The sequence below is a fragment of the Heterodontus francisci genome, chromosome 19 (genome assembly GCF_036365525.1).
Source record: "Heterodontus francisci isolate sHetFra1 chromosome 19, sHetFra1.hap1, whole genome shotgun sequence".
NCBI lineage: Eukaryota > Metazoa > Chordata > Chondrichthyes > Heterodontiformes > Heterodontidae > Heterodontus > Heterodontus francisci.
This window is the reverse complement of record NC_090389.1, coordinates 61748627-61772812: the sequence shown is the minus strand read 5'-3', so window position 1 is coordinate 61772812 and position 24186 is coordinate 61748627. Positions and strand designations below refer to the sequence as shown.

The 24186-nt window shown below is 41.6% G+C and overlaps 1 protein-coding gene across 4 annotated transcripts in view; it reads right to left on the bottom strand.

The window, feature by feature from the left end:
• LOC137380107 (serine/threonine-protein kinase WNK2-like) overlaps positions 1-24186 on the bottom strand; it is a 258006-nt gene that overhangs the window by 31567 nt on the left and 202253 nt on the right. For all 4 annotated transcript variants that reach the window (XM_068051757.1, XM_068051760.1, XM_068051761.1 and 1 more), the window contains 5 exons: positions 16747-16840; positions 11457-11551; positions 2949-3604; positions 2362-2576; positions 1833-2027 (listed from right to left, as the gene is read on the bottom strand). In XM_068051757.1, coding sequence (XP_067907858.1) covers positions 1833-2027; positions 2362-2576; positions 2949-3604; positions 11457-11551; positions 16747-16840 — 1255 coding nt within the window. The remainder of the gene's footprint in view (positions 1-1832; positions 2028-2361; positions 2577-2948; positions 3605-11456; positions 11552-16746; positions 16841-24186) is intronic.

Below are 24186 nucleotides of genomic sequence, written 5' to 3'. Positions count from 1 at the left end.
CTTACCTATCCCACCATATGCAAGGTAATGCTATTAAGAAACTTCTCAGGATTGATACAGATGAAGACAACCATATGAACTACCTTAACTAATCCATCCAGAAAGACTCTTCAATTCCTTTCCAACCCCAGCATCCAATCGTTTATTAAATGTTCTAGTGTTTTCACCTCCAATTCTTCACCTGGAAATCCATTTAATGCGTTGATCATTTGGTGTTAAGAACTTCCTGTGTCAAGCTAAATTTTCCTTTTACGAATTACAAATCATGTTTCCTTGTTGTACAGCAACTCTTTGCTTGTTCTGAATAAACCTATTCCACACTCAACACTATTTTATTTACCGCTCGGTCATCTTCCTTAAAAGGGAGAAAAGGCAGTTTCTCAAGCAATTCCTCAATCCAATTCACTGATATTATGGATCAATCTTCTAGCTTTTCTCCGAATTTCCTTTAGGGTTTGAAAACGTTTTTTGGTTTGTTACGAAAGTGCTTCTATTATTTTTATTTTTGAGGACTTGTGTTAAAACTGAAAAGATTCCATGGATGTGCTTTTTTTTTAAACCAAGTCACCAACAGGTGATAGTGTTCGAAAGCCACCTGTGATTTGGGCTCAGAAAACAGCAGAACCCTTGGTGACTTGGGGAAAAATGGTTACAGAGAAGCCACATGTCAAGGCTTATGGAAGTCAGGAAGTCAACTCTCTTTTTGGAGTTTGGACATAGTTCACACCACAACTAACTGAAAACAGTTTGAAGACAGTTGGTGTTTTCCTGCCAAGGAAAAGGAAATCACCTAGCTCACCTCTATCGCTACCTTTTTGAAGAAATCCTGCCAAGATTCAGTGTGGAAGAGAAAACAATCCCTGGTTCTGTACAGCTTCTGAGGAGCTGAAAAAAAATCCTGCGATTCAAGTGTATGCTGGCGGAAAAACCTTGATACCACATTTCTCCTAGAAAGTCTACTAGAATAATTCTCGACATCTCCAGAATGGACTGCTTCCGAAACGAACCCAGTGATCCATCTCCGTATACCCGGATGCCAGACCGAAAAGGGACAACTGACTTCCTTCCATATCTTCTTTCTTTTTTCATCATGAATTAGCAAGTATTTGGCCCAAGTAGTTTTTTTTTGTCTCTTTTTTGTAACAGACCTCTGCAGAGTGAATTTTTGTACTTTTTCCCCAGTGTGCGAGTGTGTGTAATTGGGGAATTTTTTTAAAAAAGGGAACTTTCATATTTTAATCGGTGTGTTAATGCTTTGCTTCGTTACTGGTTAGGTCCAGTTTTATAATAAACTGATAATTTTGTTGCTTATTAATGAAACCTAGTTGGTGTATTTTATTCTGGGATACAAAATAGAGTATATGATTGGCTGTATCAGTAACTGGGTAGATATTTAAATAGATGTTGTGAACTGTGGAGAAGTGAAACTAGAAAAGACAGTGCACTCCTCCCACCTCAGTCATAACAGGTTATACTGTTCAGCATTCAATTTGCTATATTGACTGCTGCTCCTCAGTAACTGTACAAGTTGAGCATCAAGACTATTTGATATCTACCCATCTGAACATCATTCACACTCAAGTTGCCTAGTTTCTTATGTGCAGAACTTCGACATATTCAATTTCATTTACCATTGACCTGGCTAGTTATATATTTGCAGCAAGGACCAATTTTTGGATTCCTCAAGGAAGGTTTCCAGACATCATTTAAAAATAAATTTGGCAAAAACTGATATTTAATTTTGCATACCATGTTAAAATCTAATAGATTTTCAGTAACCAAAACCTGCTCATTATGGTATCATGTATTTGATAAACTGTTTATACAGTTACCTTGGCCAATGCCTCCTTGTGCAGCACCTGCTGTATCACTAATAAAGCCTGAATAAACATCATCAGAGGATAAGGAGGACTTGATAGAGCAGGGCTGTTGTGTCTGTACAGCCTGACATTGAGCAGGTTCTGGTGTATCACAGCTACATGGGTCATCTTGAGCTGCAGAAACTGTGTAATTATCTGTTTGAAGACCTGTAACAGGAGAGAGAGTGCATTCCAAGTAGGTGAACTGTTCCACATTATTGAGAAAACTGCAATGTCATCAAGACGGTTAGCCTTATCAAAAGATATATCAAGATAAACGTCTGCACCACAAAAGCTTTTATTTCATTTGGTAATCCACTGTAGATAGCTCCTTAAGAAACAATTAGGTTAAATACAAGAGACAAGTTTTTATACCTGGTCATGTTCATCAGGACATAGGATGCACCATCCTTCGTACAAGTTAATAGAATATTCATGATTTTTATGTTGAAACATTTTGATTCTTGACTGATCAACTGTTCAATCAAATATGCGTACTCACTTGTATTGGAGGCTGCATTCTTTAGTGACTGCACTAATGGATTAAGTAGCTTGCAAGCTTTTAGTTTGGTCTTGCTGGATCTCCTTCGTCTGCCTGTAGGTGGCACAGCTTGCAAGAATCCTAAAGCTGTTGGTAAAGGTTTCCCTAAACGTCTGTACAATTCCTCTATTTCATGTCTTTGATGAACTTGAAGTTCTGAGATCTCTTTCATGTGTCTAGGAAAGAATTATTAAATATATGTTTTAAAGTTTATAACAGAAAAGTTACATGCTTTACTGCTGCATTTGGTTAACTATAAAGATTTGCTAATTAAGTATGAGTTTGAATTCATAAGTCAATGCAGATTTTAAAATGAACTGTACATTTGCATAACTTAACTTGTATAAATTAATGCATGCATTAGTTGCCAACAAACAATAGCATATTAATCTACTCTATATGCATCACAAGCTAATATTTTTTCTATTTATTGTATTGATTGGCTAGAAAAGTAAAAAAGGTGCTATTACAACTTCCAAAATAATATACAGCCGAATATATATCAAAGCAGACAATGTATACTTGAACCCAAGTATGAACAAACAAACTTTTCTCGTAGTATCTGTAGTTCTTTCTTCATGTCACCATCTTCAAATTCAGAATCATTGTCACTGCTCATATAAGATGACTGGGAAGAAGATGCTGAATTAATAGTTATCGTTGGAGGAGCTGCTCCTTGGTCATCTGCAGGTTCAGGTCTCTGTCCAACAGTCTTCAACAAAGCAGCTGATCTTTTTGGTAAAGGAAACTCTCGAGCTGCGCTTGTCTGATTGCAAATAACTGACGGTTGAATAACCTTTGGTTTTGTACTAAATGGCTCATCGGAATCTGAAGATAGATGACTGCGAAGCATAATTTCCACAGGGACAGAGGTTTGAGTTCGAGCAACCAAAGGCTTTAAATCAAGGCTGGTAGGAGATTCATTTGTATAAAGCTCAGGAGGTGCAGAATATCTATTGCGACGAGGATATTTTAAAGTCACTTCATCTTTTGTACTGATAACTGAAAATCTGCCAATTGTGTTGATTCTTGTAATGGACAGCAGCTTATTTTCCATTTTCTCTTTCGTTGGGTCACTTTCACCATTTGCTAATGATGGACATAATAAATTTCCTCCTGGTGGATCTGGTGCTTCATTTGGCTTAGTTTCATTTTTTGCATAATGCTCAATTTTATTAACAATGTCCTGAGATGTTGGAACAACCTGAAATAAATTAGTGAACAATCTTACTCACAAGATCAGCACCATTCTTGAGAGACTGGGTCTCTGACACACTAACATGTTTTACTATAACTATGCCTGTTTTCTCCATCTTTGAGAAAATGCATGCAACTCTTATTAACCCATTTTATATATAACAATTTCCCCTTTTCCTCTACAAGCTACTGGTTATCAGATATTCTGTTCCTGCCAAGAATACAGGAGACCATAGTTTACTACATTTAGGCCTCATTGAATTAAACAAGCTGAAGATAGTTAACTTTATTTGGAAGATGTTCTGTTGTTCTGAATTCAATCCTGTTCAGATTAGATTAAGTTTAGTTTAGATGAGAAATAGATCGGACAAGTAGCGCTTTCAGGTTAAAAAAGAATCAAATTCATATTGTACATATTTTCATTTGACCTTTAAAATAAGGCAAACCAGTACATTTGATTTCTTTGTGGGCGGGGTGCACCGAGAGGGGGCTTGGGGGGATGGGGGAAGGGGGCACCTGCGAGCATGTACAACAGCTTGTGAGCTGGGGCTGGTCAGGAGAGAGAAAGCACTAGGAGGCCGGAGGGACAGCAAGCGTGTGCTAAGTTGGGGAGGAAGCAGTGGGAGTTGCAGGGCAGAAAGGGGTGGGAGAGAGTGCTGTGCTTGGCTGGGAGGTGGGTTGAGCTGGGCGATGGGGCCAGGTGAAGAACATTGTGCAGAGTGGAGGATGGATGAGGGGCAAAAGGAAGAGGAGATTCAGTATTGAAGGGATACATCACTTCTCTCCACTGTGTTCCTTCCCACTATTTAAAAAGGGAAGTAGAGAGAAAGCAGGGAATTATAGACAAGTCAGCCTGACATCGGTAGTCGGGAAAATTCTAGAGTCCATTATCAAAGATTTTATAGCAGAGCACTTTGAGAACAATGGTAGAATTGGGCAGAGTCAGCATGGATTTACAAAAGGGAAATCATGCTTGACAAATCTACTAGAATTCTTTGAGGATGTAACTATTAGAGTTGATGAGGAGGAGCCAGTGGATGTGGTTTATTTGGACTTTCAGAAGACTTTCAAAAAAGTCCCACATAAGAGATTAGCGTGTAAAATTAAAGTGCATGGAATTGGGGGGCTAGTGAATTGTGATGGATAGAAAATTGGTTGGCAGACAGGAAACAAAGAATAGGGAGAAATGGATCTTTTTCTGAATGGCAGGCAGTAACTAGTGGGGTACCGCAGGGATCGGTGCTAGGATCCCAGCTATTCACAATATGCGTTAATGATTTAGATGAGGGAACTAAATGTAATATCTCCAAATTTGCAGATGACACAAAACTGGGCGGGAGGGTCAGTTGTGAGGAGGATGCAGAGAGGCTTCAGGATGATTTGGACAAGTTGAGTGAGTGGGCTAATGCATGGCAGATGCAGTATAATGTTGATAAATGTGTATCCACTTTGGTAGCAAAAACAGGAAGACAGATTATCTGAACGGCTATAAACTGAGAGAGGGGAATATGAAGCGAGACCTGGGTGTTCTCTTACACCAGTCGCTGAAGGTAAGCATGCAGGCGATAAAAAAGGCATAGCGGGAGGATATGGGTACAGGAGCAGGGATGTCTTGCTGCAATTATACAGGGCCTTGGTGAGGCCACACCTGGAATATTGTGTGCAGTTTTGGTCTTCTTATCTGAGGAAGGATGTTCTTGCTATAGAGGGAGTGCAGCAAAAGTTTACCAGACTAATTCCTGGGATGGCAGGACTGACGTACGAGGAGAGAGCGAGTCGGTTAGGATTATATTCGCTGGAATTCAGAAGAGTGAGGGGGGAATCTCATAGAAACCTATAAAATTCTAACAGGACTGGACAGGGTAAATGCAGGAAGGATGTTCCCGATGGTGGGGGAGTCCAGAACCAGGGGTCACAGTCGCAGTATAAGGGGTAAACATTTCAGGACTGAGATGAGGAGAAATTTCTTCACCCAGAGAATGGTGAACCTGTGGAATTTGCTACCACAGAAGCAGCTGAGGCCAAAACATTGTATGTTTTCAAGAAGGAGTTATAGCTCTTGGGTTTAAAGGGATCAAAGGTTATGCGGCGAAAGCGGGAACAGGTTACTGAGTTGGATGATCAGACATGATAATAATGAATGGCGGAGCAGGCTCAAAGGGCCAAATGGCCTACTCCTGCTCCTATTTTCTATGTTTCTATGTCAGAAAAATTACATAATTTAGTTTCCTAAGTGTTGGATTATTCTATTCGCTTTTATTCTGAATCCTTGCTGATAAGGTACCAATTTGCTTGCCATTCTTGGCACTGATCTGTAGTGTCAGAAAAATTTGTTCAAACTTGCAATTCAATGTTATTTAGAGTCGTCCTAGCCCTTGATTTGTCTTACTAATAGCTGCTTCACACTGACCGAATACAATCAAAGATCACTTCCAAATCCTTTTGAGCTTCTGACAGTAAGTGCATTTTCATAGAGTACTGGAAACTCAGCAGGTCAGGCTGAGGGTTCTGGCCACCATCCACCCCCTTTCCCTGCCTCCGTACTAGCTTAAAACCTGTTACATCTCTAACATTTTCCAATTTTTATGAATGGTCATCGAGCTGAAAAGTTAACTCTGTTTCTCTCTCGACAGATGCTGCCTGACCTAGAGTCAGCGAGTCATTACGGCAGAGGAGGTTGCCATTTGACCCATCGAATCCATGCCAACTATCTATCGAGCAATCCAATCAGTCCCATTCCCTCACTCTATCCCTATAGTCCTGCAAGTTTATTTCCCTCAAGTGCCCATCCAACTTCCTTTTGAAATCATTCATTGTCTCCACTTCCACCACCCTCATAGGCAGCGAGTTCTAAGTTACCACTCACTATCTAAAAAGGTTCTTCCTCACATGTCCCATCGTCTCTTGCCTAAAACCTTGAATCTGACTTCTCTAGTCCTTGTACCATCAGCTAATGGGAACAGCTTTTCTTAGACTACCTAATCCAAACCTGCCAGAATCTTGTACACGTCTATCAATCTCCCTTCAATCTCCTTTGCTCCAGCAACCCCAGCTTCTCCAACCTAACCTTGTAGCTAAAATCCCTCATTCCTGGAATCATTCTGGTAAATCTCTTCTGCTCCCTCTCAAGGACCCTCGCATCCTTCCTGAAGTGTGGTTACCAAAACTGGAGGCAATACCCTCGATGTCGTCTAGCCATCGTTTTATAAAGGTTCAGCATAACTTCCCTGCTTTTGTACTCAATACCTCTATTTATGAAGCCCAAGATCAAATATACTTTGCTAACTACTCTCTCAATATGTCCTGCTCCCTTCAAGGATCTATGCACATGAAGCCCATGTCCCTCTGTCCTTGTATGCTCTTTAGAACTGTGCTATTAAGTCTATATTGCCTCACCCTATCCCTTCTGCCAAAATGCATCACCTCACACTTCTCTGCATTAAATTCCATCTGCCATCATCCATCTGTCAATCCATTTTGCTCGCCTATCTATGTCCTGTTGCAGTCAGTTGGTATCAGCCTCGTTATTTGCCACACCTCTGTTTGGTATCATTGGCAAATTTTGTAATTTTTCTCTTTATTCAAAAGTCCAAGTCATTTATATTTATTAAAAAAGTGGTCCTAGCACTGAATCTTAGGGAACTCCACTGTCACCAGTCTGAAAAACACCCATTTACCACAACTCACTGTTTTCTGTCCTTAAGCCAATTTCTTATCCAAGCTGACACTGACCCTCCTATTCCATGACCCTCAATTTTGTTAACCAGCCTTTCATGTGGTACTTTGCCAAACGCTTGCTTAAAATCCATACACACTACTTCCAATGCTTTCCCTTCATCAACCTTCTCTGTTACTTCATCAAAAAATTCAAGCAGACTAGTCAAGCACATTCTGCCTTTTACATATCTATGCTGGCTCTCCTTAGTTAATTCAAATCTCTCCAAGTGTCTGTTGATTTTTTTCCCTGATTATTTCCAAAACCTTACTACTGATGTTGAACTGACAGGCCTGCAATGACAAGGAATGTCCTTACATGCTTTCTTGAATAAGGGTGTTGCGTTTGCCACTCTCCAATCCTCTGCCACTTCACCTGTATCTAAGGAAAATTGGAAGATTATGGCAAGTCATGCCACTATTTCCACTCCCACATCCTTGAGCAAACTAGGACGCACGCCATCCAGACGAGGCAACTTATCCACTCTAAGCACAGCCAGCCAATCCAGTACATCCTTTCTATCAATTAGAACCCCATCCATTATCTCTACCATCTCCAATTCTCCCAATATTTTGTCAGCATCCTCTTCCTCAGTAAACATGATACGAACTATTTTCCTCTTCACTTCCCCTCTAAACTTTTTGGCCTCGTTCTCACTTGAAGAATTCACCTGACATGCATCACACACCCTCTTTTTTGTTTTTTCATATTCTCTAGCTTCCTCATCATCCAAGGAGCCCTAACTTTGGTTCCCCTACCATTCCACTTGTTGGAATGCACCTATCCTGTTCCCTAAACATCTCCTTAAAGATCACCAATTGTTCCGTTACCATTTTACCTGTCAATCTTTGGTTCTATTTTACCCTTGCTAGATCCTCTCTCATCCCACTGAAGTTAGCTCTCTTCCAATTTAGAAGTTCTATTTTAGATTGCTCCTTGCTGTTCTCCATTACTAATCTCAACCTTATGATACAATGATCATTCTTACCAAAGTGTTTCTCCACAGATACTTGGTCCACCTCATTGCCCAGCACCAGATTCAGCAATGCCTCCTTCCTAGTTTGACCAAGAACATACTGGTCAAGGAAGTTCTCCTGAAAACATTTCAGAAATTCCTCCCCCTCCTTACCCTTTACTCTAACATTATCCCAATCAATATTTGGGTAATTTAAGTCCCCCAAGATCGCCACTCTATAGTTCTTGCACATGTCTGTCATTTCCCTGCAGATTTGCTCCTCTATTTTTCTCTCTCACTATTGTGAGACGTATGGAATGCTCCCAATAGCATGATCAATCCCCTTACAGCTTCTCAACTCTAATCAAATGGATTCAGTCTTTGCCCCCCTCAAGGAAATCCTCCCTTTCCAACACTACAATGTCTTCCCTAATCAGTACTGCCACCCCATCTTCAGTTTTCCTTTCCTATCTTTGCTCAACACTTTGTATCCTTGAATATTAAGGACACAGCCCTCACCATTTTGAAGCCACACTTCCATTATTGCCACATCATATTCCCACACGGCTATTTGTGCTTACAGCACACCAACATAATTCATCACACTGTGTGTGTTGACATACATGCATTCCTCATACTCCTTCTTAATATGGTACTACCTCCTTCTCTAGTACTACCTTAACATTCTCACTCCTTTTTGCACCTGATTCCTCTTTTTTTACTTCTATTTGCTGGTGCCCACCCCGTCAATTTAGTTTAAAACCTCGCCAACGACAAGAGTGAACCTCCCTGCAAGCACATTGGTCCCTGTTGAAGTGCAACCTATTCCTTTTGAATAGGTGCCTCCTGCCCCAGAACTGGTCCCTATGTCCCAAGAATCTGAAGCCCTCCCTCCTGCAGCATGCCTCAAACCATGCATTGATCCTTCCTTCTTCCTATTTCTATTCTCAGTAATGGGAGTAATCCAGAGATTACTACCTTCGAGGTCCCACTTTTTAACCTCTGCCCTAGCTCCTGAAAATCTGACCATAGGATCGAAATGCCTGATCTCTCTAAGTCGTTGGTGCCAACGTGCATCACAACTTCTGGCTCACTCCCTTCCCCCTGCAGAATATTCTGCACCTTCTCCATGATGTCCTTTACCCTGGCACCAGGGAGGAAATACACCATGCAGGATTCACGATGATAGTTACAGAAATGCCCATCTATCCCCCTAACTATGGAATCTTCTAGAACGACTGCATTTCTACTCTTTTCTCTTCCCTCCTGTGTAGTCCCTTGCCCATTGGGGCCATGGTCTGGACTGCGCTCCTTCAAGGTCCCATCACTCCCAACAGTCTCCAAAGATGAGTACTGGTTTGAGAGAAGCACACACCCCAAAGAATTTTGACCTTCTGCCTCTTCTTACTCTTACAGATGGCTACCCATCTACTATTCTGAACTCTCACTGCCTGTGGGGTGATCACCTCCTGGATCGTATGATCCACGAAATACTCATCCACCCTGAAGCTCTGCAGTGACTCCAGCTGTCCCTCAAGCTTGGAAATTCTGAGCTCAAGCAGCTGGAGACACTTTCTACATGTGGTCCCCCATGACGTCAAGGGGGAAGTATTATGCTCTCCACTGCGGTGAGTTTGGAGGCAGGGAAAGCATTTAATTGGGCGGGATGGTGGCGGGGGGGGCTGCCATTTCCCGTCTCTCCCCCACCACACTAATTAAGGCCCGTGGACAGCCTTCCCACTCCGCTGCCAATTGAGTGGGCAATTAATGCCCAAGGTCCCTTGGTTAAGAGGCAAGTGCCTGATCGAGGGACCTGGCATCGGGGTGGTGGGTGAGGGCGGTGCCACTGATAGCCACACCCCTGCCTTTGATGCCAATCCCACTAAACCCACCCTCCCCCGCGATCCCCGCCCCATGAAACCCCTCCTGCCCTGACTCACCTGTGGCTTGGGATGCTCACCTCCGGTGGGTCCAGTACTGGCAGTAGCCACCGCCTCCACGGTGGTGCTGCTCAGTGAAAGAACTGCCAGCCTCTGATTTGCTGACAGCTCTCAGCAGACGAGACTTCCTTTGCCAGGGTCCTTAATCTCAAGGAAGGCCTGCCACTGTCCACTTAAGCGCCTAATTGGCATGTAATGTGGCGGGCCTTCCCCAGAGGAGGTTCTCGCCGACACTCCAGCCGGTGGCCAAGACTCCCGTCGCTCACATAAAATCTCCCCTGACATGTCCTGAAGTTTCCACATGACACAGGTATTCCAAGCAACAGGTCTCAGCTGCCCATCCATGATCTAAAAAAAATTCTATTCCCTCTTTTAGAATCTAGTTCGTACCTTGTTTAAACTATTAATTTTAATTAATGCCTCTAGACCTACTCAGTATTTCCAGCATTCTCTTCATTTCAGATTTCCAGCATCTTCAATATTTTGTGTTTTTATCAGGTACATTTTCATGTTCTGGTAGTGACATTTATTTTTGTATATGCATTATCCTACATTTTATCTTACTATAATCCAATAGTGCAACACCCTATGTCAGCCCAATTGATTTCAAGTCTCTTAAGATAGTTACCTTTCTACTCATCAACTGCGCACATAGCTTCAGGTCACCAGCAAATACATGACTATTACAGACATCCCATTACATATCATTCACAAATTAAATTATGTTTATGCTCTTAATTTTCCATTGGCTTCTCAGCATAAATTCTACGCATCAAAACCACCAGTGTCAATCTTATAAGACAGCTGTCCTAATTAAATTTGATTCTCCTTTCATTCTGTTGGAGCACAAAATACAAAACATCATCCATTGTGTCCTCTTGTCACTGTTCAAAGTGAAAAATGCTATCCATGCCCATTCAATTACTATCAACAATTTTGGGCAGCAAATTAATAGATTTTATTAAACAGCTCAAGAGGATTCAGGGAAAAACGTAAGAGCAATGCAACAGCAGCAACAAATGAAAGAACACTCAAATGTAAGTAGCCTGAATGAACTATACAAAAACATTACTCTAATCTGAAAGTACACATATTTGCTGCAGCAGAATGTAAGTATAAGCACCCTCTTGTCTCTAAAAACAAGTGCAAGAAACAAGGGAAAACAAACTCTGAGAAAACATGAGCAAAAACATAAATGAAAATTAATACAAAAGTACGCAGAATATTTTAAAATCCTTTTGCGGTATACCTGAAACCTGTTCATTGCTAGAGGAAGATGATCCACTGTAGATGACATAAACATTCTATCGGATGATCCCGCCCCACTGATGTCAGCAATAGTAACTGAAATATAACAGAATTATTCAGTTTCTGGTATTTTCAATATTTCAAAATGATCAAGAACCATAAATGATCAACTCACTGAATTTGAGGGCATTCACAAAGAGAATTTGAAGAACACACTTGCACATTTAGCTGGCACAAATGGAAGACTGGATCACTTCAACCAACCTTGAAAATGCATTATCCAACCTAAATGTATGCACTTTCAAGGACAACTGCTGAGATCAAATCTGTAAGTCATGCTGCAAATTACCATATGGTTAGATTTCTAAACGGCTTCTTCAAACTCTGCTACATATTTCTTGCACTTTATATGGACAGCTAGTGATGTCACAGGATTCCTCTTGAGCAACATATTTGATGATGATTCTTTTTTAAGAGAATATGTAATAAACCATTGATTAAATAAGAACAGAACAATTTAACACACTAACTACAGTATATTAATTCAAATTCAATCAATCAGTCACAGTCTTGCATTTAACACTGAAGTTTGGAAAAATAAGCCCACAGGTTTAAGAGCATAAGAACATAAGAATAGGAGCAGGAGTAGGCCATAGAGTCACTCGAGCCTGCTCCACCATTCAATAAGATCATAGCTGATCTTATACCTCAATTCCACTTTCCCACCCTATCTCCACATTCCTTATATTGATTCCCTTCGTGTTCAAAAATTTAATCCATGTCTCTTGAATATACTGAACAATGGAGTATCCACAGCACTCTGGGGTAGAGAATTGCAAAGATTCACAACCCTGAGTGAAGAAATTCTCATCTCACTCCTAAATAGCCAACTTCTTATGCAGAGACAATGACCCCTAGTTCCAGACTCCCCAGCCAGGGAAACAGCATCTCTGCATCTACCATAACAATCCGTCTCAATTTTATATGCTTCAATGAGATAAGCTCTCATTCTTCTAAACTCCAGAGAATATACAAACATACAAATTAGGAGCACGAGTAGGCCCCTCGAACCTACTCCGTCATTCAATAGGATCACGGCAGATCTGACTGTAACCTCGACTCCATATTCCTGCCTACCTCGATAACCTTTCACACCCTTGCTCATCAAGAATCTATCTACCTCTGCCTTAAAAATATTTAAAGACACTGCTTCCACTGACTTTTCAGGAAGAGAGTTTCAAAGACTCACGCCCCTCAGAGAAAAAAATTCTCATCTGTCTTAAATGGGCGACCCCTAGTTCTAAATTCTCCCAAAAAGGGAAACATCCTTTCCACATCCACCCTCTCAAGACCCCTCAGGATCTTGTGTTTCAATCAAGTCACCTCTTACTCTTCTGAACTCCAGCAGATACAAGCCTAGCCTGTCCAACCTTTCCTCATAAGACAACCTGCTCATTACAGCTATTAGTCTAGTAAACCTTCTCTGAACTGCTTCCAATACATTTCCATCCTTCCTTCAATAAGGAGACCAATACTGTACACAGTACTCCAGATGTGGTCTCATCAATGCCCTGTATAACAGAAGCATAACCTCCCCACTTTTGTATTCAATTCCCCTTGCAATAAACGATAACATTCTATTAGCTTTCCTAATTACTTGCTGAACCTGCATATTAACCTTTTGTGATTCATGCACGAGGACACCCAGATCCCTCTGCATCTCAGAGCTTTGCAATCTCTCACCATTTAGATAATATGCTTCTTTTTTTATTCTTCCTGCCAAAATGGACAACTTCACATTTTCCCAGATCTTTGCCCACTCACTTAACCTATCCATAATCCCTTTGTAGCCTTCTTATGTCCTCTTCACAACTTACTTTCCTACCTATCTTTGTGTCATCAGCAAATTTAGCAACCATATCTTCGGTCCCTTCATCTAAGTCATTTATATAAATAATAAAACGTTGAGGTCCCAGCACTGATCCCTGCGGCACACCACTCATTACATCTTGCCAACCAGAAAATGACCCATTTATGCCTACTCTGTTTTCTGGTAGTAGCCAATATTCTATCCATGCCAGTATGTTACCCCCATACCATGAGCTTTTATTTTCTGCAATAACCTTTGATGTGGCACTTTATCAAATTCATCTCCCATATCCTTATTTTCCCTTATTAATTCCCCAGACTCACTTTCTATAGGACCAATGCTCACTTTGTAAACTTTTCTTTTTTAAATTGTTACAACCGAGGCGGGAAGAGTGCACTGTCTTTCTATAGTTCCCTTCTCCACGGGTCACAACATATATTTAAATGTTTACCCAGTTCCGATACGACCAATTATATACTCTATTTTCATTTCAGAATAAAATTTGCTAACCTGGTTTCTTTAATAAACAACAAAATTATTCATTTATTATACAAGACCTATTCAGTAAAGATGCAAAGCATTAACACACAGATTGAAGTATGAAAGTTACCTTCTAAAATTAGCCCAACGCACGCACACGCGCGCACACACACACAAACACACAGGTTAAAGAAAAAAAAAGTTTTCTCTGTAGAGATCTCTTTACAAAAAAGAAAACTTTGGCCAAATACTTATTAATTCTTGAAGGAAAAAGGGAAGATATGGAATGATATCAGTGTCCCTTTATTCTGGCATCCCAAATACGTGTTGGTGGCCATCACTGGGATCTTTTTGGAACTGTTCTCTTCAGGTGACGTCGAGGATTAGTCTGGCAGGCTTTCCAGGAGAAATGCGACATAAAGGGTTTCAGCTATCACACACTGGATTCTCAAGGTTTCTCAGAGAGGCAGAGAAAGGATGAACTGGTGTCTTCTCTCTTAGCAGGCCAACCCCCAACTGACTCAAAACAATCCAAAATGAAACCAACTCTTGACCACCATAAATCTTGAGATGTTACTTCTCTGTAAACAACTTGCCCTGGTCACCAAGGCTCCTGTTGTTTATTTAGCTTAAGACATGTGACATCTAGTAAGGGTTGTCTTTACACAGTAAAATAAAAGCAAAATTCTGCAGATGCTGGAAATCTGAAATAAAAACAAAAAATGCTGGAAATATTCAGCAGGTCTGGCAGCATCTGTGGAGAGAGAAGCAGAGTTAACGTTTCAGGTCAGTGACCCTTCATCAGAACTTGTCTTTAAACAGAAAGCTCAAGTGCTTCCAGTGACTTTAAAAAAAAAGTCCAGGATCAATGGAATCACTTCAGTCTTCCAAATGAATCTATCTCCACAACCTTCAAACTCGGGTCCTCAAAAAATATTAAGATGGAAGCACTTTCATAACAAAATATCTATAGAAACTCTTCGTATCTGTTTTTCTATTTCTAGCTAGCTTTCTCTTGTACTCTAATTTTTCCCTCTGTATCAATCCTTTAGTTATTCTTTGTTGGTTTTTATATTCTGTCCAATCTTCTGACCTAGGGCGGCACAGTGGCGCAGTGGTTAGCACCGCAGCCTCACAGCTCCAGGGACCCGGGTTCGATTCCGGGTACTGCCTGTGTGGAGTTTGCAAGTTCTCCCTGTGTCTGCGTGGGTTTTCTCCGGGTGCTCCGGTTTCCTCCCACAAGCCAAAAGACTTGCAGGTTGATAGGTAAATTGGCCATTATAAATTGTCACTAGTATAGGTAGGTGGTAGGGAAATATAGGAATAGGTGGGGATGTTTGGTAGGAATAGGTGGGGATGTTTGGTAGGAATATGGGATTAGTGTAGGATTAGTATAAATGGGTGGTTGATGTTCGGCACAGACTCGGTGGGCCGAAGGGCCTGTTTCAGTGCTGTATCTCTAATCTAATCTAATCACCCAACTTGTGCAATTCTATGCTTTTTCTTTAAGTCTGATACTATCATTAACTTTTATAGTTAACAACGGATAGTGGGTCCTCCCCTTGGAATTATTCTCTCTCGTTGGAATATAGGCTCATTCTATTCAATCTCTTCTAAAAGGGAAAACCCACTCATCCCAGGAATTAAACAAGTGAACCTTCATTGCACACTCTAAGGCAAGCATATCCTTCCTTAGCTAAGAACAAAACTGTACACAGTACGACAGCTGTGGTACCATCAGAGCCCTATATAATTGCAACAAAACTTCTTTACTCTTATAGTCCCTTTGTAATACAGGCAAACACACCACTTGCTTTCCTGATTGTTTACCGTACCTGCATGTTAATTTTCTGTAATTCACATACGACACCCAAATTCTTGAGAACAAACATTTACTAATCTCACCTTTTAAAAAATATTCTGCTTTTCTATTCAATCGAAAACATAATTTCACATTTTCCCACATCATGATAGAAGGCCACCTTGCTGCCCAATCACTAACTGTCTATATCCCTTTTCAGCCTATGTGTCCTCCTCACAGCTTACCTTTCCACCTAGATTTGTATCATCAGTGAATTGGACAAAAATTTTTGATCGATGAGGGAATGTATTTCAAAGACCACAAGCTTCCACCTCCATATCAAACACATTCACGCCTACCTCAGCCCATCTGCTGCTCAGCCATGTCTTTGTCACCTACCATCTTAATTATTCTAATGCTTTCTTGGCAAGCTTCCTATCCACCACCCGTTGCAAACCTCAGTTCATCCAAAATTGTGTTGCCTTCATTCAATTGTACATCATCTTCTGTCGTCCTTCACCTCTGACTCCTGGTCCCCCGATGCCCCAGATTAAAAATCTTATCCTTATGTTTAAATGCTTTTGTGGTGTCACCACTCCTCATCTCCAAAGCCTCATCCATTTGCGCTAAACTGACCCTCACCGTCCCCAAACTCTCCATTACTCTGACTCCAGTCTGTTGACCCTTCCTCACCTCACCCACCATTAATAGCTGTGCTTTTGCTCCCATTCTCCGGAATCCCCTCCACTTTGCCATCTTTCTTTCCTTCTTTTAGCATTCTCCTTAAACCACCTTTTCACTAAGCTTTTGATCATCCTCCTAATCGCTCCTTCTTTGGCTTGGTATCAATGTTTTCTCTCAAACCACAAACAAAGCACTTTAGCATTTTCCTTTAAATAAAGATGCCAGTATAATGCCAAGTTTTGATTACTGCCTGCATCTCTGATTATATTTGATATATTTGATATATTTTAAAATACAGGACTGAAATAGGTTCAGTATTAATCCATGAACATTGCAGCACAACATTTTAGATTATACATGCAACATAAGATACACCAAAGTGTTGCTCAAAGACTTAATTTGCTTTGTGATCCATTTGATTATTTTGTATATGAAATAACATTTTAGTTAACACACCTTGGCTGTTTATTATCGATGTTCCTGTGGAAAATGCTGTTGTCTGTGGATGTATATAGCTTTGAATACACTCTTTTACCTCTAGCTTTTGATTCTGCTGAGCAAGAAACAAAAATATATAAATATCATGAATTGGTAGATGAACATACAGTTAACGAAGTCAATTTTTAAAAAACTCATTTCAACTGAATTATCTTGACTTCAAAACGAAAGATGAATGAATCTACTCAAGTCATCCACAGGCTTATTTGCCTTTTCTATATATTGAGACTTCACTGATTCTTACAGATATATTACTGTATGCATTCCTAAATTCTTTCCTCCATCCAAAGTGTTGGCTTTCTTTCCACTATTTTGGGAGGGTACCTGAATACAACCAAGGGGGTGCAGATAAGTATGGGTTGCACCACAGGTACTATGACTTTCACTGGCGCTGTGGGGAGAATGGACGACAAAGAACAAAGAACAGTACAGCACAGGTCATTCGGCCCTCCAAGCCTGCGCCGATCTGGATGCCTGCCTAAACTAACACCTTCTGCACTTCCAGGGCCCATATCCCTCTATTCCCTTCCTATTCATATATTTGTCAAGATGTCTCTTAAACGTCGCTATCGTATCTGCTTCCACCACCTCCCCTGGCAGCAAATTCCAGGCACTCACCACCCTCTGTGTAAAGAACTTGCCTCGCACATCCCCTCTAAACTTTGCCCCTCGCACCTTAAACCTATGTCCCCTAGTAACTGACTCTTCCACCCTGGGAAAAAGCTTCTGACTATCCACTCTGTCCATGCCGCTCATAACTTTGTAAACCTCTATCATGTCGCCCCTCCACCTCCGTCGTTCCAGTGAAAACAATCCGAGTTTTTCCAACCTCTCCTCATAGCTAATGCCCTCCAGACCAGGCAACATCCTGGTAAACCTCCTCTGTACCCTCTCCAAAGCCTCCACGTCCTTCTGGTAGTGTGGCGACCAGAATTGCACGCAATATTCTAAGCGTGGCCTAACTAAGGTTCTGTACAGCTGCAACATGACTTGCCAATTTTTATACTCTATGCCCCGACCGATGAAGGCAAGCATGCCGTATGCCTTCTTGACTACCTTATCCACCTGCGTTGCCACTTTCAGTGACCTGTGGACCTGTACGCCCAGATCTCTCTGCCTGTCAATACTCCTAAGGGTTCTGCCATTTACTGTATACCTCCCACCTGCATTAGACCTTCCAAAATGCATTACCTCACATTTGTCTGGATTAAACTCCATCTGCCATTTCTCCGCCCAAGTCTCCAACCGATCTATATCCTGCCGAATGGCCTGTTCCTGTGCTGTTCTTTGTTCTTTTTCCAAATGGCAGGCAGTGACTAGTGGGGTACTGCAGGGATCGGTGCTAGGATCCCAGCTATTCACAATATACATTAATGAGTTAGATGAGGGAACTAAATGCAATATCTCCAAATTTGCAAATGACACAAAACTGGGTGGGAGTGGGAGTTGTGAGGAGGATGCAGAGAGGCTTCAAGGTGATTTGGACAAGTTGAGTGAGTGGGCTAATGCATGGCAGGTGCAGTATAAAGTGGATAAATGTGAGGTTATCCACTTTGGTAAAAAAAACAGGAAGACAGATTAATATTTGAACGGCTATAGACTGAGACAGGGGACTATGCAACGAGACCTGGGTGTACTCGTACACCAGTCGCTGAAGGTAAGCATGCAGGTCCAACAGGCGGTAAAAAAGGCAAATAGTATGATGGCCTTCATAGCGAGAGGATTCAAGTACAGAAGCAGGGATGTCTTGCTGCAATTATACAGGGCCTTGGTGAGGCCACACCTGTAATAGTGTGTGCACATTTGGTCTCCTTATCTGAGGAAGGATGTTCTTGCTATAGATGGAGTGTAGCAAAGGTTTCCCAGACTGATTCCTGGGATGGCGGGAGTGACGTATGAGGAGAGATTGAGTCGATTAGGATTATATTCGCTGGAGTTCAGAAGAGTGAGGAGGGATCTCATAGAAACCTATAAAATTCTAACAGGACTTGACAGGGTAGATGCAGGAAGGATGTTCCCCTGGTGGGGGAGTCCAGAACCAGGGGTCATAGTCTAAGGATTCGGGGTAAACCTTTCAGGACTGAGATGAGGAGAAATTTCTTCACCCAGAGACTGGTGAGCCTGTGGAATTCGCTACCACAGAAAGTAGTTCAGGCCAAAACATTGTATGTTTTCAAGAAGGAGTTAGATATAGCTCGTGGGTCTAAAGGGATCAGAGAGTATAGGGCGAAAGTGGGAACAGGTTACAGAGTTGGATGATCAGCCATGGTCATAATGAATGGCAGAGCAGGCTCGAAGGGCCAAATGGCCTACTCCTGCTCCTATTTTCTATGTTTCTCTGTTTCTGACCTGTCCCAGCGTGAGAGAGATTGGGGGGTTTATTCCAAATTATCCCACATGGGTAGTGTGAAACACACAACTACCATGCATATTCCAACAACCATGACCGAGTGTCACTACCACTAAGAAACCCTTAAATTGCCCAATGAAATGGCCAGGGCCGTGGAGTGGGTTCATCCTGAGGGGCACAGATAAAATCTTTCAAAAATGTGCAACATAAAATAATATCGGTGATATTAAATATAAGCCAGATAGAACTCCCATCATGGTGTGGAGACAAGACGAGTGAGTTCTACCACAATTTGTTGGTTAGAGTGGTTTCCCAAGCTGGTAAAAACACCTGCACCCGAACACTGCATAACCACTACTGCTGCCGGAAAAGCAGCTTGATGAATGACTTGGGGACGATTTATGGGGCAGGTTCATCCACATTCAAAGCCTTGAACCTAGCTGAGTTAAATAGCAGAATTGACCGCCTAACCTCCACACTGCAAACTTTAATGATCAAAGCCAATAACTTGGAGGAGAGACGAGGAGCAACCGGGGAAGGCTTGGCCAGTACCCTACTAAAAGAAATACATGTCTTAGAAAGCCATGCACACACAATGAATGAGCTCTTCCAACTGTTGGAAAATACTACCGTACAGGTTGAGAGGCGACGATTATGTACGGCCTACGGGTCGTGGATAGTAGGAGAGGCGCGCCCCAACCTAAAACAGCTCCATAATGCAGATTTGCCAGATTGGATAACAGATAAAACTTTACAGGGATGGTCGCCCAAGAGTAGTAACTGCTCCACCTGCATGCTTGGGGGCTTACAAGGCCCTACTCGGCTACACCTCAGATTAGTGGGGATGGTCATAGCAATACCAAAAGGTACAGGGAGAGGCAGGGTTACTCTTATACTAAGTAGAAAATATGGGAATAATATGAGATAAGAAATTGTTAAAATACTATCCTACCCTTACTTGGGCAATTAAATGAAATAGGGTGACGAGAGGCAGTTTGCTGCAGGGATGTAGGGAGAGTGGAAACGCTGTAGTTTGCCCACACCCTGTAGAAGTGGAGAATGAGGCTATGTGTAGATTTATCACAACTTTGAATTGTACTATTGAAATTTCCAGTGCAGTACATGAACCAACCCAAACGGCATACCGCGGACAAAGAGAATAGTGCGTAACCACCAGCAAAATGTCGTTCTCCTACGGCCCTATACTGTGTCCCATCAATGGCACGAGCTTCTGTTTCAGACCAGAAGCCCCGACAACCATTGGACATGCGCCAATAACACACGTGCGTAATCTGCGAAAGGAGCAAATAAATGTGACCGACAACACCAAGGACGAATTGACAAGGTATCTGGAACACGACGGAGTATCTATTCCCGATACCAGAGCAACTGGTGGGATTACAAAAGGAGGCCCAAGGAGCGATAAGGCAGTTTCATCAGATACGTCAAGAACTGCAACAGCTAGAGCACAAACTGGAGACCAAGTGGGTGGAAAGACCGTGGTGGCAGAGACTTTGGGACTGGGGTAACAACGTAGAGATACATCCTTGGATCAGGATAATATCACATGTGCTGGTGGTGGTGCAACTGGTAATCTGGGTTGGACTCATTATTGAGTGTGGAGCTCGCTGTCAGTGTCGATGAGCTTTGGCTAAAGCACTATCTAAGGGATTGCAGGCAGATAGGCAGGAGCATCTGGGGAGGTATGTAGTGTAACCATATAGACTCATTGGTGCTCGTGAATCCAACCTACCGACTGGCTACCAGAATCCGGGGCAAGGAGCGAGAATCACTAATTGTGGTGGCTTCCTTGGGCACGGCCAAGGGCCAAAAGCGGGGATTGTAGGAGAAAAAATAGCTAAGACAGATATGTAGAGTGGAAAGGTATGCATTAGGGAAATTAGAACTGCAAGCTCAGTATGATAGTGACACATAGCTGTAGGCATTAAAAGTGCTGAGACCCGATTAGTTTAGCACAGTTTTAACAAACCCTTTGTCTTGTCTTATAGACCTGTGATGAGCAGAATACATTGCGAGCTGAAAAAAAAAGGACACTTGGAACTGTGTGTGTACTGGCACATAGGCACTGTTGCAATAGTGTATAAATATGTGAAGCGAACAGCGATCGTCGAGCAATCTCTCTCGAGTGGATCGAGCTAGCTGCATCCCCTGTACGCATACTTGCATTGAATAAACCTTTGCTTGTTGGTACCCTCAGCTATCTTTGTGTCGAGTGTCTTTTGATACTCCACAACATGGGGCATACAGCAGGCTTCTATCAATAGCAGTTGCAATCAAGTACCAGAGGATTTGCAGAATCACTTCCAACTAACTTAACCTTGTGACTTCTCCCAGTCTTTTTGGAGAATCCATTGCCTCTCCCTAGCATTATTCGAGAGAGAAGGGGGTTTCTTTTTGATGCCCTAGCCAACATTTGTCCCTCAAACTCTACCACAACAGATTAATTGATGAGCTAGCTCATTGCCTTTTGTGGGACCTATCTGCCTGCAAATTGAGTCATGTTTGCCTACAAAAGAACAGCAGCTGCACTTCAAAAGTACTTTGGGATGTCCTGAGGAGGCGGAAGGTACTCTAAATATGTAAGCCTTTCTTTCTTTCTTTCCATTCACTGCATTCCCCCTCAATAAGCATCTGAAATCAGGGATTTATGGATGTGAACTTATTTTCCACCACTACCATCAGGTTTGTACATTGGCAGCCAAGATTTCTTTTTAAACAATTAGCACAATGACAAACTACAAAAAAAAACAAAGGAATCGTTCCACATTGTTTCTGATCTTGCCATCAGGAGAGCAGAAATTGGGACTTTTATGTGGCTGCATTGGCTTGCTTAGTGATGGGTTCTGTAGTTTAGATGATGTCCTATCATTTACAGCTTTGGGAAAACAATTATAGAAAGGATATAAAGGCAATGAAAAAGGTGTTACCAGTTATGAAGAGACTTGAGAAGATGGGTCTTCACTGGAGTTGAGAAGATTAAGGGGTGACCTGGAGCGGGGGAATTCATAATAAGGGGTCGCAATCTTAAAATTAGAGTCAGACCATTTAGGAGTGAAATCAGAAAGTGCTTTTTCATGCAAAGCATAGTGGAAGTGTGGAATTCTTTCTTCCAAAAGGCTGCACATGTTGGGTCAATTGAAATGTTCAAGACTGAGCTTGACAGATTTTTATTAGGTAAAACTTGCATTTATATAATGCCTTTCATGGCCTCAGGACATCTAAAAGTACTTTACAGCCAATGAAGTACTTTTAAAGTGTAGTCACATTTGTAATGTAGCTAAGTGTATCAAGGGATATGGATCAAAGGTGGGTAAATGGAATTGAGATTCAGATCAGCCATGATTTAACTGAATGGCACAACATGCTTGAGGGGCTGAATTATCTACTTCTAATGTTCCTATAATGGTGTTCTCCAAAATTATAACATTTGATACTGTAAATGGTGACAGATTGTTTCCACTTGTTAGCGAGTACACAAATATGAGGTTAGCAGAGAATTAGCAGTTTGGATAAATACTTTCGTACACTGTGGCTTGCTGTACACATGGGACCCCTTAAGTTATGATATGTAGATAAAAGCTTTTGGCAGAAGCCATTTTATGTACCACATGCAACATGGTACCAGAAATGCTACTGACATTAGAATTCTTGCTTCTCGTGATGGGTCAGGGACTCAGGGCATTGTGTATATTGAATGTGAAAATGAAGCAGCTACAGATACAGCATTGGAACAGAAACAAGGCACTGAAGTTGAGGGCAGGGCCATCATTATTGATTTCACTGGCAATAAGAGTATGTTAAATGTAAAGGGTAGACAAATGCAACCAGATTCTGATAACACTCATTGTAAATAACGTAGCATATTCTGCAACAGAAGAAACCCTTCACAGTATTTTTGAAAAAGCATCATTGATCAAAATACCAGAAAAGCATGGCAGACCAAAAGCATTGGCATTTGTTAAATTTGAATCTAATGAGGATGCTAAAGGAGTGTTCGAGAATCACAGCAATACAGAAATTGAAGGGAGAACTGTGAGGTTGGATTTCAGAACCAAGAGTGGTGATGGTCCCAGCAAGATTTTTTTTGTGGCCTTTTGGATGACAGAACTGAAGAAACTTTAAAAAGCCTTTGAAAGCGCTGCGAGTACGAGAATTGCAACAGAGGAGAATCTAGAAGATCAAAGAGGTTTTGGCTTTGTGGATTTCCCATCAGAAGAAAATGAAAAATCACCTAAGGAAACGATGGAAGATGGAGAAATTGATGGATGCAAAATGTTACTTGACTTTGCTAGGCTGAAGGGTGAAAGCCAGTGACGTGGTCGAGGCTTTGGAAGAGCTAGCAGAGGACAGGGTAGATTTGGAAATTTCATAGGTGGAAAGACGACTCCTTAAGAAAAGAAAATCAAATTAAATTGGATTTAAAAAGACTATTAAGATTGCTTTACCTCTGTTGGACATTTCAGAGTTCTGCATGGACTGGATGGCTATGCCGTGTGGAGTGTGGTGGGAGCTCCTTAAGGTTCTGAATGGGGTTACAATTGAGTAAAGGCAGCAATTGTTGGTACACCTTTGTGGGTTTTGTCAAATTTATTAAGTATTCTATTTAACACTGTGTAACTGTACTGGTCCCTATGGTTTTTTTTGTTGCAATGTAAATGCAAATTTTTTTAATGAAAGAGGAATGTTTAGATTAATACTTTTGTGCACTTCGGCAGTAGGCATTTTATGCACCACATGGAACCAACAGGGAGGTTAGCAACAAAGAGGGTGGTTAGTAGGTTGGATTTCATGCCACAAATTATAGTTGAAGAGTCCATAAATGATTTAAGAAAGGGATTAGATAGTTGCTTTCAAAATAGGAATATTAAAAGGTATGGTGACTGAGGAGCGTTAGACTAGATCTGGTGACTTGCAGAAAAAAATCACCAGCACAAACCTGATGGGCCAAATAGCCTCTGCTATGACATTCAATGGGGCTAGATTTTGCTGTCAAAACAGGTGGCCGCTGCTAGTACCGCAAAGGCCTT